Source organism: Ixodes scapularis, unplaced genomic scaffold (assembly GCF_016920785.2).
Source record: "Ixodes scapularis isolate PalLabHiFi unplaced genomic scaffold, ASM1692078v2 PGA_scaffold13__105_contigs__length_92229423, whole genome shotgun sequence".
Lineage (NCBI taxonomy): Eukaryota > Metazoa > Arthropoda > Arachnida > Ixodida > Ixodidae > Ixodes > Ixodes scapularis.
The window spans coordinates 4,315,949-4,331,813 of NW_024609839.1; the positions used below are offsets into that span (position 1 = coordinate 4,315,949).

General features: G+C 44.8%; 1 protein-coding gene across 1 annotated transcript in view; it reads left to right on the forward strand.

Moving 5' to 3' along the window:
- Positions 1-15,865, forward strand: part of LOC8037386 (ficolin-1-like) — a 53,012-nt gene that overhangs the window by 21,182 nt on the left and 15,965 nt on the right. Inside the window, exons 2-3 of the mRNA XM_040211874.1 lie at positions 861-994; positions 10,496-10,601. Of these exons, the coding sequence (XP_040067808.1) occupies positions 861-994; positions 10,496-10,601 (240 nt within the window). The remainder of the gene's footprint in view (positions 1-860; positions 995-10,495; positions 10,602-15,865) is intronic.

Sequence of the window (15,865 nt, forward strand, 5' to 3'; positions counted from 1 at the left end):
GTTGCACATCCACGTGCCTTTCGGTAACTTTCTCCTCTATATTTCTTCTTCCTCCCAATCCAGTTTCGGTTTTGGTTTTGAGCAGTTGCGTATTTTGACTTCATTAAAAATATATGTGACGCTGTAGAAAAATATTGATTCTGTAGTTTTCTGACACTATATTAATCCCCTGGCAAACTATTAAAAAACGTTGGGGACTGGTAGTGTCCCCTCAAAAGATGGGTCTAATGGCGCCACAAGAAGTGATATTCAGCAATGCCACTATAGCTAAAGCGACCTTTTTTTTTGTCCCATAAATGTTGTGTAACTTGTATCAGTGATTTCCTGCTCCTTATAGCTGGACTGCATAGAATAGCCCTACGATTTTGTTTTGTCGTTTTGTGCTGTCGCGTGCAAATAAATCATTCTGGTAAACAAGATTTTCGCAACTGTATAATTGTGTTTGTCATACACGTCGATAAAAATTACGCAACGCGGATGTATCTTCAAGTGTTTGTACTCTACTCCATATACTTTACAGTGTACGTAACTTCAGTAGCAGTTTAAATACTTTATGAAGCAGGTATTTGGTAACTTAAATACTGTTACTGCGTATTTTGTACAACTTTGTTTCAAGGGTTTAGTCTGTGTGTACGCGCGCGCTTGTTTCCGATGCGAAATAATATACAAGACCCGCGTTTTTTATGTTTGCAATTTTAGCAAAGTTCTCCTGCGTCGCTTACTTCGCATGTCTGACCTTTTGTGACAAATTAACAACCGATGTACCGCACCGCTGGCCGAACCACCGGCGGATTTTTGCGAAGTCCCTCTCCTTGAAACTTTGATAAGTAATGTCTGCTTTACGCACCTTTCTTTTTCAGCTGGAAATAGAACAATAAGCTGTTCCCAGATAAAAATGAGGGAACGCAGCCGGAGCGGTGAATATGTAATTTATCCTCGCAACGACCCAGTAAATGTTAGGTGTGACATGGAGTCCGATGGCGGCGGATGGACAGTAAGTATCTCCTCATAGAGAAGAGAATACAAATTGCACTTTTAAAGATATATTTGCCCTTTTTATTTTGATGAACAGGCAAGATCGTTCAAAAGGGGCAGTGCAACAATTTTAAGGGGTGTCAGTAGTCGATTGTGTTAATGCACCACAACTAAGAGCACGTGAATTGGAGGCTCCAGCTGCAGAACCCCGGGATCCTTGATTCAGTCTCCACGTCAGCCCGTTCAATCTGGATCATCATCATATATCTTTACGAGTTCGTGTATTCCTATGCACTGCGTGGCTCACCCTAAAAGCCGCAGGTTAGCATTCGTACTCCACTGGAAACATTTCTCATCTACGGCGTGCAACAATTTTGCCATACTCTAGCAGACTAACCAAATACTGCTGAAACGTCGTTGCGACGAATGAGCACGTTTCGCAATTATCTGCTGCGTTTAAAGCTTGAATTTGAGTAAATGTGCCAAAAACCTTTCTTCGCCATCAATATTCACTAAATGGAGCTTAATAATAATAATAATAATAGCTTTATTTCCATCACTCTTGATAGGGGAGCCCTGTCGTGCTATCGTAAACCCGACGTCAACAAAACCATCCCCTTTTTTCTGCTTTCGTAACGAACCCATAAAAGCGCGTGTTTACACCTCTCCTCGTCAGAAGTTGACTGCCGGCCGCAAACATCTTCGAGGCCGACAGATTGTGTTGTTCGAACACTACCAAACCGGAGCTTTGAAAGTGTTTGAATCCGGCGCGGAAACCTCCAGACCACCAGAGAACGAAAATTAACTTTGAGCGGGTTGGTAAAGCTGATTTGAAAAGCACGAAACAATAAAACATGTGGGCACGAGGACAGACAGTGCAGTTATAGTGACCTATAGTTCACTGCAGTAGAGTTCTTTCAACTAGCAACCGACATTTAATGATGCCACCGAAGCCACTTTCAATGCCTCAGCCGTTTTTTTCCCTGAACCCAAAATCCCTCAGAATAAGGAAGAAAACCTTCGGAATGAAGAAGAAGCCTGTGAAAAAGGTAGAGAGAGAAGAAATATAATTCCGAGTACACCTCAGCTTTCTTATGAGTTGGGAATGCGAAAGCATAAATGTTATCTTCCGTTCCCTCAGTTCGTATGCAGAGTACTGGCGTGGTCGGCCACGTTTCGCAACTGCCGAGGTTGCGGTCGCTGGCGAAATAGATGCCTCAGGCGCCGCCATGTTCCTCGGTGCCGGGAGGAGCGGAAGGGGCCGCAGCCCCACCCCCCCTCGGCAACGCCTGACACGACAGCGGCGGCCGAGCGCGCGCTCTCGTGAAGCTGCCGCACACTAAAGGGCCCTCACCCTCTCCCCCCCCCCCCTTTCCCTGAAAACAGAATGTTTTTTTAAAGAGTCCGTCCTGAGACACGCGTATCAAAAAAATTAATTTTAAGCGAAAAAAAAATATGACAGCAATATTGACGGCGCGAGACGCGATTTAGTCGGCAGTCACCTCCTTTCCACTTTTTTTTCTCTCTCGGCATTCCGGGCGCGGGGAAGAGCGGCGGAGCGGATTCGCCTTCACGACCGAGATGGCCATTCCGGAAGGACCAGTGACGTCATGGACTTGGCACGCAGAATTTCAAATAAACCTCTCGCGGTCAATATTGCTCTAAATTTCTTTATCGCGTCAAATGTATCGTTTGACAGGCGTGTCTTAACCAGATTGTTTGGATTTTTGTTTCCTTTCGGGGGCCTTTAGTTAACGGAAAACTTTTTAAACGTCCTATATATGATTTAGAGTTCCGTAGATTACTAAGTAAACCAACTGACTGTGCGGAAGAACCCCTTACCGTATTATACTATGAATACTATCGATGCATAAGTTTCGGCGAACTGTGTGTGGACTCGAGAATCAATAAAAACTATGATCATGTTACAAAAATAACTAATACTTAAGTGAAAAACGAAATGACGGAGGTAAGCGTCGTAGATTGCAGGTGCAAATATGTCTTTTCAAACGCACTGCTTAATATGACAATATATCTCAAATAAATTTTATTGCATTTATAAAAACACATAAAAAGCTTCTCATATATGAAAAACCGTATTTTCTTAAAATGACGTTCAATGTTGTAGTTTTAGCTTTTCTTTTCATGTTTACAGTGTTGTGTCTTTCAAACTATACTTAAATTAAGAATATTACAGTTTCTAAATAGTCCCTATTTAAAAGAGGAAAACAGCGTATAGACGCTTTGCAGCAGCTGTTCATGGGTGCCGCCATAACCGACCTTCATTTTGTGTTTCGTCTTATTTTGATCAATTTGCTCCATCATTACCACCGCAGGGCAAGTTATTGCAATTTTAGATTCGACTGTGTCCTTCTTGCCAGCATTGACCTTTGGGGAGGCTCGTCAAAGCCCGTTTTAGTGGCTTGGTATCTCGATAAGATAAGGGAAGGCCAGCAATGGCGGTTCTAATATGTCGCATGTGTAAAGCGTCCCTACATTTTTCGTGCGAATTTTCATATAGCAATATGGGGTACGCGTCATGTGGTTGGTATGGGTCATACGGTTGGTACGGGTCGTAGAGGTCATATGGTTGAGACGGGTCGTACGGTTGGTACGGCTGATTTGGTTTGTATGGTCCATATGGTTGTTATGGATGATATTGTTTATATGATTGATAGGCTCTATCGGTCAACGCGTTGTTTACAAACAAGCCCTCACGAGGCGTGGGCACAGCGCGTGCGCAGGAACCAGATTCGCCTGACGTGAAACGTCTGCGCCCTAACAGCGCTTTTGGATAGAACCTTCCAATGGATATGTTTTTGTGTCTAAATAATTGTACATCGAAAGCTAGCTCGATTCAAACTTGGTCCATTATTGTCAAAGATGCATGATTCAGGAATCCTTATTTTATAAAATAAAACAAAAAAAAAAACACTTCTAGTGTACTTTAACCCATATATATAAAGTATTAAAGCTGTAAAAAAAGTTACCAGTGTTGCGAAAAAGATAATCCAAACGTTGCGAGAGTCTAAAATATGTCACTAGTGAAAACATAAAACCGCAAGACTTACCTTCTGCCCTTTCAAAATCAAAATCTGAACAAAGAACAAATTCTGCAGTTCTAATTTGCAGTGTTGTTCTAGTAACATATATTCAAAGAACATTAATTTTTCCAGAATCTTTTAGGAGCCATCATTTCTCCCTACGCGATTTGAGATTGAATCACCCATATATTATATATATATAAACCCCTGGTAAAAGCAGCAACGACGGACGGTTCATTTTTTCGACGTCTCGGCCGGTGTCCGGTCAGCGTCAGCTTTCCTTATGAAGGCCGGCCTCCGGCCGAAACGTCGTATTCGTCCGTCTTTTTATTATTATTATTTTCCTCATCTCGGGGCTTACAAGCATGTCGTTTCCGAGCCAACCAGCCTGCCTTCTCACCTCTTACTAATCCTCTTTTTGTTTTCCTTCTCCTTAGCTGTCTAGAGTGACTTGAACTAACTTGCAATGGAAAAACATTAAGTAACATATGACTCCTTAAGATAAAAACGACAACGAACTGACCTAGCTTGTCCTCGTGCCGCACGAAGTTGGTTCCGAGGAGCCATTTTTTACAACAGACAAAGGCTGCACACCGGTGCTGGTCTGTCGTGTAGGGTTAGAAAAGTCATGTTCTTCAGTTAGTTATGTGTTTGTGTTGCGTTGCCTTCTAAGTTTCCCTCTGCCCTCCTTTTCCCCGGATCATTTGCTCACGAAGAACTGTTGGCGGAAGCCACTGCTGCCGGCAGTTGAGAACTGTGTGCACAGCACATTACCGTGAAGTCCAAACTCTCAGGAAGGTCTATCGCCGCGAAAACAAGAAAAGGGAAGTAGTATCTGGAGAGTCGTGTTCAAGATTGCGTGACGACAAACAAACCAGCTTACCATTCCTAAGTGACCATCCGTACCGTACAACTAAATGCAATAGAAATCAATAACCACCAGGGCGTTGTTCTTGGGTGTTTCCATGTCAGTTGAAATACGATGGTCCGGATCATATCTTGTATATTTCTGTAAAATATATACTATATGAAAGTCAGGTGCTTGGCAAAAGCACTCAGCTATACATATAAGATGTTTCACGAAACGCGTGCCAACTCGTTTCTGTGAAAAGTACTCATTGCACAGAAAAAGGATTGATGTAATATTGGTTCCTGCCAAAGAGCAAATTTAGGGGGGGGGGGGGGGGGGGGGGTATAAGCGTTGGATATTATTATGTTAATGTGTACTTTTTATAACTTACCTTATAATTTATAAATTGAAAGATATTTTAATTAGAAACATAGTGAGCATTATTGATCAAAATATATTAAATCCACTTAAATAATAGAGATAAGGCATGCACAGCTTTTTACGGCGCTCCATGAAAACCACGCAACTTGGCCGTCTTCTGAAAAGGAGGGAAGGTCTTACAAGGCAACGCAAGGAAACAAAAATAAAAATATAAACTAGGGTCACCATAAAGGCCCGTTCACACTCTTGCAACCGAGTACGACCGAGAAAGACCAGACCGGTTTTTAAGCCTCTTGCGATCTCTTAGAACCGGATGCGCTACAGCGGAGCTGGTCCTAAGAGGTCGCAAAAGGCTTAAAAACCGGTCTGGTCTCTCTCGGTCGTACTCGGTTGCAAGAGTGTGAACGGGCCTTACGGCGTACGATAGAGCACAGCCGCTGTACAGCCTCTGTCGGTTCTAGAAAATGTGTCATTGGAGCCGACGTCTTGCGACAAAGCCTCTTTAACGAAGACAAATACCTCAATTTGAGTGAACGTGTCGTTTTTTTCCTTAAGGGCAACTGTAAAGAAAAATAAAATGTTTTTAAACAAGCTAATTTGGACAAGCATGTCCAAAAAAAAAAACATTTCCAGCGAGAAAAAAAATTACAGAAATTATTATTGCGTGAGACTGATTTGAGTTTGCGGTTATTTCGTCCGTTTTATATCGCGCGCCACAAAGTTGGTGTTCCGGGACGTTTAGCAACAATTGGCTGCGATACTTCTCATTGGCTAAGAGTTTGATTGACAGCCTAGTTCTTGGTTGTTAAACTTTTGTTATATGTTGTAATTTCCTTTTCAGCGGAATATTTCTACGTTTAAGGAATAACCCATGTGATGAGAGTTATTATTCCTTACAAAAGGTTTACAAGACGGGCACTTCCGTTTGGATTCATACCATAACAAACAAAAGCTTCGCCATTCTTTCATGGCCGCCAACGTCTCTGCTCCCGCCTGTCTCGCCTACCTCGACTAGTCGTTTCGCCGAAGTGATCAGTGTTTCGTTTCGACCCAGGTGCTTGAGTGAGACTTTCTGGAGTGAAGTAGCATGTGTTTAGCCACTGTTTCAGGTGTTAGTGATAGGAAGCGACGCGGGGTTTTGACTTTTTTAGCGCGGTCTGTTACTTCCGTGTTTCTCTTTGCTTTCTTAGCGTAAACTTCTTAGTGAGCGCGTTGGTAATGATGTAGGTTTAGAAAGAGTTATATACGTAAAAACAGGGGACGGGACAACACATCTTTCAACTTTCAACAAACAAATGAATATATTGCCGGACGCTTCGCCTTCGGAGCTCCACTATAGGAGAGGGGGAAGTTAAAAGGAGGGGGAAGGGGGAGGAGAGCGGGGGGGGGGGGGGGGGGGGGGGGCAAGACAAGGACCCGGGAGAATACAGGGGGGGAAAGTAAAGCGCAGAGACAGCGGAAAGGAGAGGAAGGAAGGAAGCACCCCGATTTCCCTCTCAGGAGCAAGGGGCGCTCGCCCGGCCCGCCAAGGCCGTCAACTCCGGTCTCAGGAATGTCACCTCTCTCTCGGACAGCGACAACGAGGCTGAGGAAATGGTCTTCGGCGCCTCTTTTATGGCGAACGCCTCCACGATCTCGCGCCCGTAGCGGTTCTTGTTGGCCCCCAGGACACGCGCGGACGGGAACTCGGGGGGCGCATGGAGCGCAAACCTTGAGGTGGTGGACCATGGGGTGTTGGGAGTCTTCGTCGTTTTTCTCTATTTCTCTCTCATGTTCGCGCAGGCGGTCGTTGAGGCAGCGGCCCGTCTGTCCAATGTACTCTGCCCCGCACGAGAAGGGCACTGAATAGGTTTAGAAAGAGTCATATACGTAAAAACAGGGGGCGGGACAACACACCCGTCCGACCGCGCAGGGAACAAAGGGGGCCGCATGCCTCTTGGCGCAGCTGATCTTGGGAGGAGGGGGAGAGTTTTCTCATGCTCGCGCAGGCGGTCGTTGAGGCAGCGGCCCGTCTGTCCGATGTACTCTGCCCCGCACGAGAAGGGATTTTTTTCTTTGCTTGCGCGTGCAAATGCTGACTTTTTGGAGATGTCACCTCCTGTAAAGCGGCGCCGTTGTTCTGTAAACTGCTGCCAGATTAGTGATCGCGACACCGAGCCTTCCAGCAACCATGTCGCCCCGAAAGGAAATGCTATTTGGCTGGAGGCAATCAGGCGTTCACGTCGCGACAAACCTGTTTTCGCCATTTTGCTCCGGAGGCCTTTCAAATTCGCACCGGGTGCACCGAACGTCCGCGACTGAGGCACTACCATTACGTAAAAAACCTGGCACAGTCAGTTTAATTCGTAAAAGCTGTCCGCAGACGCCTTCGGACATCCGGATTCTGATATGCCGACAGAATTTTTTTTTTTTCTTCTCGGCTTCCGAACCATCTTACGTAAAGTTGTTTGAATGAATCTGAACTGTTATCGTAAATCTTGCCTTGTTATTGCGGCTTTGTAGATTACCTTATTCGTTTTGCTGGAGAGGTGCCAACGAAGGGCATAACAAATTCGGTTGCATATTCCACATACCTTGCAAAAGCACTTCCCCAGTCACCTTGCGAAAAGCGCGAAACACGGAGTCCGCACCGTCCCGACTTCCCAGTATTTTACCTGCCCTAGAGCAGTTTGTACCTGCTAGTAGGTATGCCTACTGAAACTGCAACTTGAAACTAGGGGCAGTGCCGGAGAGCAAAGAGACAAAGTTGGGAAAGCTTGCTCGCCCCCCCCCCCCCCCCCCCAATTTCTTTTCTTTCAAGTAATTGTACTTTAATAAATGCACCAACGCCTTTTCTCAAAATAAAAAGCACTGCGTAAAAAAATTGTCTCAGTTCATGCATATGTGGGCAGGTAGGGAATATTTCCCAAATTTATTCACACCGCATAATGAGCGCAACAAACTCGCACGAGATTTCCAGGAAAATACCGGTGGTGTTTCCCTGAGATTCGGTATAACTGGTCGTTTGCAGAACGGAATCATCTACTCCAGTGGTGTGCGTCCCTGTGCAAACACGTAGCTGTGCAAACTCAGTCCAACAACACGAAGCATAAAAAGGGCAGATTTACGACAACAATTTGGAGAGCATTATTCAATTAAAACGACGTAATTTTGTTGAAAATGTCCGCAGCTTTTTACTCGGGGTAAACGTCACGAATCTTCCACATTTTGAAACGGAACGAACGAAGATTTACTTTTAAAAACGCTCGCTGCGTCCTCCCGGACCAGCTTGACTGGGTCAGCTAACGACGACGAGATTGAACCCGTTGAACCTCAACCCCACAACAACCAATTTGCGCTCCGTGTTAGTGTGGGTTTCTACCTCCAAGGGCACCGCACCACACACCACGAACATTTCGGTTCTTCGTCGCATCGATGTGTTGCACCAAACAGGACGAGATCGCCGAAGTCGACGCAGCGCCGTCGTGAACGTTGGCTTGTGGTTGCGCACTCGTGGACCCTTCGCTTTCAAAGGACACACGACGATTACGAATGATACTTTCTGTCTTACGGGAACATCAGAGGTTCACTTCTCCGGTAAAGTCTTCGCTGCATGTGCTCGGAAACCGCAGAGCTTCTCGCGTCCCGTCGAACCAAAACAATACCGGAGCCATGTTTAACGTGCGTTGCTGCCAGATCCTACCCGAAGTCGAGACGCTGCTTCGTTCAACTCCGCAGCCAAGTCAATTCAAGAGCAAATCCAAGAGTGAGGGGCGGGGCGTACTACTCCTCCGCGCGGGTTGAAAGAGCGGGAGTTTCAAATGTGCTGAGGTTCTGACTCCGACTAATTTACGTCCTGTGGCGTAAATATTGCCAAAGAAATTTATTTTTTTGAGAAACATTTGTTTTGTTACATGCTTTTCCCAATTAGGCTGTTTATTTTTTTTTTTTTGCAGTTACTCTTTAAACGTTTTGCCATCACTAGTGAGTCCAAGTCATTGCAATCTGAGTTTAAAAAAGTACAAACTGGAGTCTTTTTTTTATTATTGAAGTGCAATTGTGCCACATCTAGTGAAATTAGCAGAGTTTATGTATTAATAACAAAACTAAAATGACTGCTAACCATATTTTTCTTATATACTCGTGACATGCATTTAAAGGTAATCACTTTGTTATATTGTGCGTCATTTTACCCGTAGTACTTCGTTTGTAAATAATTTGAGGACGTGTCTCTGAAACCTGTTTATTAAATGTGTTTCGTAAGTTTTTTTTTTTTTGTGGTTCACTTTTATTGTAACTTTTACTACTCAGTGCACACATCGTAAACCTTTCATAAAATAAATTGAAAGAATTATAACTACGTGCATGCTTCGGTGTGAAGTTGACGGCTGTGCAATATATCGTAGCGAAACCTTCCCCATACCTCGAGCTTCGGAATTCTGTATCTCCGGAAGAAAATTAGCTACGGTGGTCGCTCAAATCTGAATGCGCTTACCAAGAACATATGGCTTTCATATATATATATATATATATATATATATATATATATATATATATATATATATATATATAATTTATTTCTTTTTTCGCAAACGTAACAAATATGACCCAGACCATCATTGTACTATCTGACTTAAAAACACCCCGTAGTAAAACAAAACAAAAATTCCAGCTCCTCCCGGAACATTCTGCATTTGCCCCTATTGTGGAGAGTTACGATATATGGAGACGCCTTTAAGAATATATGTATATTATCTTATCCAGACGTGAACGTTTCAAGCACCAAAAGCGTCGCTTCTGCCTCTAACAATCAAATCTTTTAAAAACTTTGCGCGACGTGTGAACAATGTGCAAAACTTCCGTTTTTTCTTTCTTTTTGGTGTTACTGCGAGTCTAAGGGGATAGAGCTCAGTCACGTGTCTCTCTCTTACACGTTAATTGGCTCACCGGGACCGTAGTCTTCTTCGTCTGCCAAGTTACCGTAAAACGTGTGTATACTCTGTCTCACTAAAACCGTGCAGTACAGCCACGGCTAAACGGAAGGGAGCGTATGCCATTCTGTTCAAGAGAAGGGAAAGGAGGAGCGGTAGAGGAGAGCTGGGATTCCTCCGTCCATCCTTTCTCCCCTCTTGGCCAGGTCGGGATACACTCTCTCCATGTACTGCACGATTTTAGTGAAACGGAGAATAGCTGATACCCAAAACCGGCGGGACAAAAGCGGGTACATTCTCACCTCCTTCGCGCTGACTCATCTATCGACTTACAGGTGATTCAACAACGAACCAAATATGAAGCCAACGACAACAACTTCGAGAAAAACGAACGAGATTATGAGCTTGGATTTGGAGCAAGCGGGAGCAGTTACTGGATAGGCAAGTACAAGTATATGCATCCTAGTGTATTTGCCTCTCAGAGAAGGCAACCCGCATCTGGAGCACAAAACAAGTGCATTTAAATGGCGCTCTTGCAAATTTGAACGGCCGCGCGACAGCTTTTTGTCACACAAGCGAACGGTTCGGGGCAGTCGTTTTCAGACAATATTTCGGATTGGTCGCAGAGTCACCTGGCGGCTGAACTAGTGAGCGGCGCCTGGGACATCTGGCACTTCTGTGGGTGTTGCAACAAACATGCCCGTCCATTCGCGGCACCCTTACTAGATCTGCTATAAACAGAGTCGGTTCGCGGCAGAGGGCTAGCGAAAGAGCCACGGAAGTCTCTACGGTGGATCTGATCGACGCTATTAGATTGTATTCATTCTTCTATACAAAGCAGAATTCCTGTCTGAACGAGCGCCCAAAATGAACCCGGTTTGATAGCAAATCCGTGACTTTCGACTTCGCAGGTACGTATATTGTATCGCAAAATCTCGAGTGAGTGAGCCCCAATGTAGCGATTGTTCTTTCATTGTACGCTTAATTCCGAAAGACTCAGGCAAATACCTCCATTTTTTTTTTTTCTCTTGGACAAGAATTACGCACGAGGAGGTGTGCGACAACAAAATTTAGAAAGCCGCGAAACAGGAACCCGACCCCATTGGAAATTTTCATTTACATTCATACAGAAAATTTTACAAAAAGGCATTTCCTGTATACCCTTTTGTGGGAAGTCACACAGGAACTCATTTTCTGTAAATTTTTATACAGGACGTCTTACAGGAAGGAACTCCCTGTTTGCTTTTTATACAGGAAGCCTTACAGGAAAGTATTTTCTATACACTTGCGTGTAGGAATCCGAAATGGGTAGCTAATTCCTGTATGGCTTCTTACGGGCATTCAAACTGGTACTGAATGGTAGTTCTTGTAACAGCCATTAGAAGCACAATCTTAGCCTCTATAAAATAAGCCCTAGCCTATTTTCACATATATACATACAAAGCTCCAATTCATTTCGTTTTGAGTGGGCACCCGGCACTAACAAGTTCTAAGTACAGAGCGGGTTATTAACGCTGTGGCGGACGATTCCTTTCAATGATTTGGCAACATGGACGACGGACGCCTTACACCGCCAACTGCAACATCAGCACCGACAACTGATACATCAACGACGGATGTCATTTCCACTGGGGGGAAGAGCCCATGACGGCTATTGCTGTTATGGGCCCCGTATGCCTCTGCAGGATCCTTTACGAGGTATATGGGCCCTGTATACCTATACAAGATCCTTTAGGTGGTTAAGGAACGGGTATACTTATACAGGCTCCCCTGTGTGGTTATGGGTTCCATGTGCCTTATCAAGATCCCGTATCAATAACATGACCTGACATTTGGACAGGATCCCTTAATAATAATATTATACCCCTAGTAAAAAAAAATATTATATGTAAAAGATTTCTATGTCCATTAAACGTCTAGGATCAAATAAGATTATAAGAGAACATACAAGAACTATATGAGATATATAAGAATAAATAATGATAATAGTAATAACAATAATGATAATATTAATAATATAAGATCCGTTAAAGAAACTTCTGAGAAGCTTCTTACATGGTTCTTTTATAGTACTTATATATCTTATACAGTTCCTATATGGTTCTTATATATTCTACATATGATTCATATGGTTCTTATATGTTATTGGACACAAGGAATTTCTCATACAAATGGCTTTTTCACTAGGGAGCCTCTAATACTGCTCGTATATAGCAAAACTAGACTTACTTAGACGTCGCAGACTGCTGATGTGCTGCTGTTCTACGATGATCATCCAAATGACGGCCATTTTCACAGGCTCCAGGGCGCACTGTCATAGGAAGTTGCGGATAGGGGAGTTGTAGTGGACAGGGCGGTATCGACGGCGGCTCCCGAGAGTTCCCGAGGAGCAACTCACGGAAGCGGCTCGCCGATCGCCTGCCGTGTGAACGTCGGTTCTCGCTTGTCACGTGTCACTAGTTGGTCGCGCGACTGGAAGTCGCAGGTGTAAACGCTCATGCGGGCATTTGGACTCGTTACTCCAGCTCCTTGCTCGCCCTCTCGAGGTAGGAACGCGAAGCGCTCTAGCGATCACGCTATACTCCGTTCACCCTTAAGTAGGATCACCCGCTCGTCACTAAATGGGCGAATTTCGCTACACAAACCTGAGTTCCAGGAATGCACGAGACTGTTGATTCTTTCGGAGGTTCATTACGAAGACGTAATGAAGGTCTTACGGCCCTTAGATTTTCCTGTGAAAGCGCTGTGGATTTTTAAGAGATTTCCGAAATATCGCCGTTTTCACCTTTTTGAGCGCATTTTTAGGCAGTTTTAAATCAACATTACTTAGAAGAAGATACTGACAAAACATATGGTTGTATATACTAGAGGTTTCTCCAACCTTAGTTTTAAGACCATGGTGAGAAGACTATATACTGTACACTGTTAGCAAAAATAACACGCCCAGACGTGTAAACCGTTGTCCCATAGCGGACGCGTCGAAACGTGTACGTTTTACACGGAGCCATCTGCGTTATTCGTCTATACATGAGGTGCTGTGTAAACTTAACACTCTACACCGTGTCTGCCTTCCAGAAAACACGTTTCGAGCGTGTTCCTTATAAAACATGGCGGCCAGCGGCCGAGAACAGGCGAGAGACGAGCCCAGGGAGCCGCGCGCCTTTCAGCCGAATGGAAAGCACACAGGGCGCGTTAGTTTTCGTTCGATGTCTTTTATACAAAGTAAAGTCTCCAAGCGGCGGACGTAGCTACGTGCAAAGATAAGTACGTACGTGCGTCGTCGGCGGCGTCGGTAGCTTGAACAAAACCGCTAGACAAAAAAAAAAAAAGAAACGAGTGCCGAACTTACATAGATAAATAACTTGAGCATACTATTTAGAATCGGGCGGTAACTTGCGCCACCTATCGACATTTCTAGCAGTCTATATTAAAAAAAAAAAAGACGAGTCTGTTAACACACTGCGAACGACCACGACCAGACAATAACCCTACATACAACGCAAGCAACACCAGTACCACGTACTGCAGAGCACCGACATGAACACAAACACAACAACCGACACTACGCCCGACACTTTCTACTCAATATTCATTTCTCCCCGCGGCGCATATAAGCTTGACATGTGCGGGTGAGCTCTTTGGTCGCTGACAATTACAGATTTATAAAGAAGACACAAAACACGGCGAAACGGACAGCCGTGTGTTAGAACTGTTTGCATTTAAAAAGTATGGAGGCAAAATCTATAATGTTAGTCCGTTAAACCGGTCATGAATTTTTTTTTTATTTTTTTGCTTAACCAGTGTTATGAGCACTCCGACTAGCTTGAATCAGATAGGAAAACGAATTATTGGGATTTTGTCATTACGTATACAATAATAAACGAAAATGATCCTTGCGCAAATCATTTTTTATATATTTTTGTGCCCAACACTTCACTTCCGCTAGTTGCAGTACGGGAGCAGACGCCTTTACTTTTGGGGCGTTTTGATGCAGTTTGTTGTCGTATGTCGTGTCGGTGTCGAGAAGAGCGGTGGGGCTCAGGAGTTTGTGACCCGTGTTATTCGTGAACACTGGTGTGGGGCGCTGATGCGTCGTTTTTTTTTATACTGCCACCACCCCAAACCTTGAAGATACACGGGCCCGTAGCACTGCATTATGCTGAATTGCGAGCTCCTTCTCTGTTGACGTCGCTTTCCTGGTACCACTCGTGGATACTGCAAGCGTTTCAACAGTGTGTACCGTCTTGCCTACATCCCAGGTGACGTACTCGACCTGTTGAAACTTATTGCTTCCGTCATTTTAAAGTTCGCAAGGCAGTTATCTCGTTGGTCTGGTTTCGGTTATAAAAGCAAGGCAAAACGCTCGCAGTTCCCGCCCTCAGGACACGTTGGACATCTTCCACACTTTGACACCGGATAACTGAAGGAACGAGGATTACATTCATTTCAGAGGTTACTCTCGCCGCTTCCGTACCGTTGAGCAGCAGGATCAGCTGGCGACAAGCCGCGGATGAAAGGCTTGAGCATCAACAGCCCAAGCGCACTAGGTGCCGATGCGGGCGACGCGGGTTTCTGTTTAACCCGGAGGCCAGCACAAACCGTGACCGTTCCAGCTCTTCGTCATGACACGGTGTTGCAGAGAGCAGGGTAAAATACAACTACACGGATCACCGAAGCAAGCACACTGCTATCGTAAATCTTGGCTTGTGATTGCGCCTTTGTAGATCATCTTATTCGTTTTGCTGCAGAGAGACAAACGACGGGCATAACAAAATCGCTTGCATATTCCGCATATCTCACAAAAGCATTGACTCCGACACCTTGCGAAAAGTGCGAAACACGGAGCCCGCACCGTCCTAAGCTTCCCGTTTTTTACCTGCTTTAGAGCAGTTTGTACTTGCTAGTAGATATGCCTACTGAAACTGAAACAGGGCAGTGCCAGAGAGAAAGAGACAAAGTTGGGAAAGCTTGCTCGCTCTCCAATTTCTCAACTCTCAAGTGCCTCTTCCCAAAATAAAGAAAAAGCACAACGTTCACTACATAAAAAATGGTCTCAGTACATGCATCTGTGGGCGGGTAGGAAACCTTGCCCTAATTTATTCACGCCGCATGATGGGCGCAACAAACTCGTTGCAGGACCGAATCATCTACTCGAGCGGTGTACTTCGCTGTGCAAACGCAGTCCAACACGAAGCATAAAAACGTCAGATTTAAGACAACAATCCGGGTTGCATTATTCAGTGAAAACGACGTAATTTTGTTGAAAACGCCCGCTGCTTCTTACTCACGGTATGTGTCGGGATACTTCCACAGTTTGAAACGGAACGAAGGAAGATTAACTTTTAAAAACGCTCGTTGCGTCCTCCCGAACCAGCTGGACCGGATCAGCTGACGACGACGGGACTGAACCCGTTGCACCTCCACCTCGCAACAACCAATTTGCGCTCCGTGTCAGTGTGCATTTCTACCTCCAAGCACCACACCACACACAACGGACGTTTCAGCTCTTTTTCGCATCGCCATGTTGCACCAAACAGAACGAGATCGCCGAAGTCAACGCTGCGCTGTCGTGAACCTTGGCTTGTGGTTGCGCACTCGTGTGCCCTGTGGCTCCCTTCGCTTTCAAAGCACACACGACGATTACGATTGATACTTTCCGTCTTCTGGGAACATCACAAGAGCACTTCTCCGGTCACGTCTTCGCA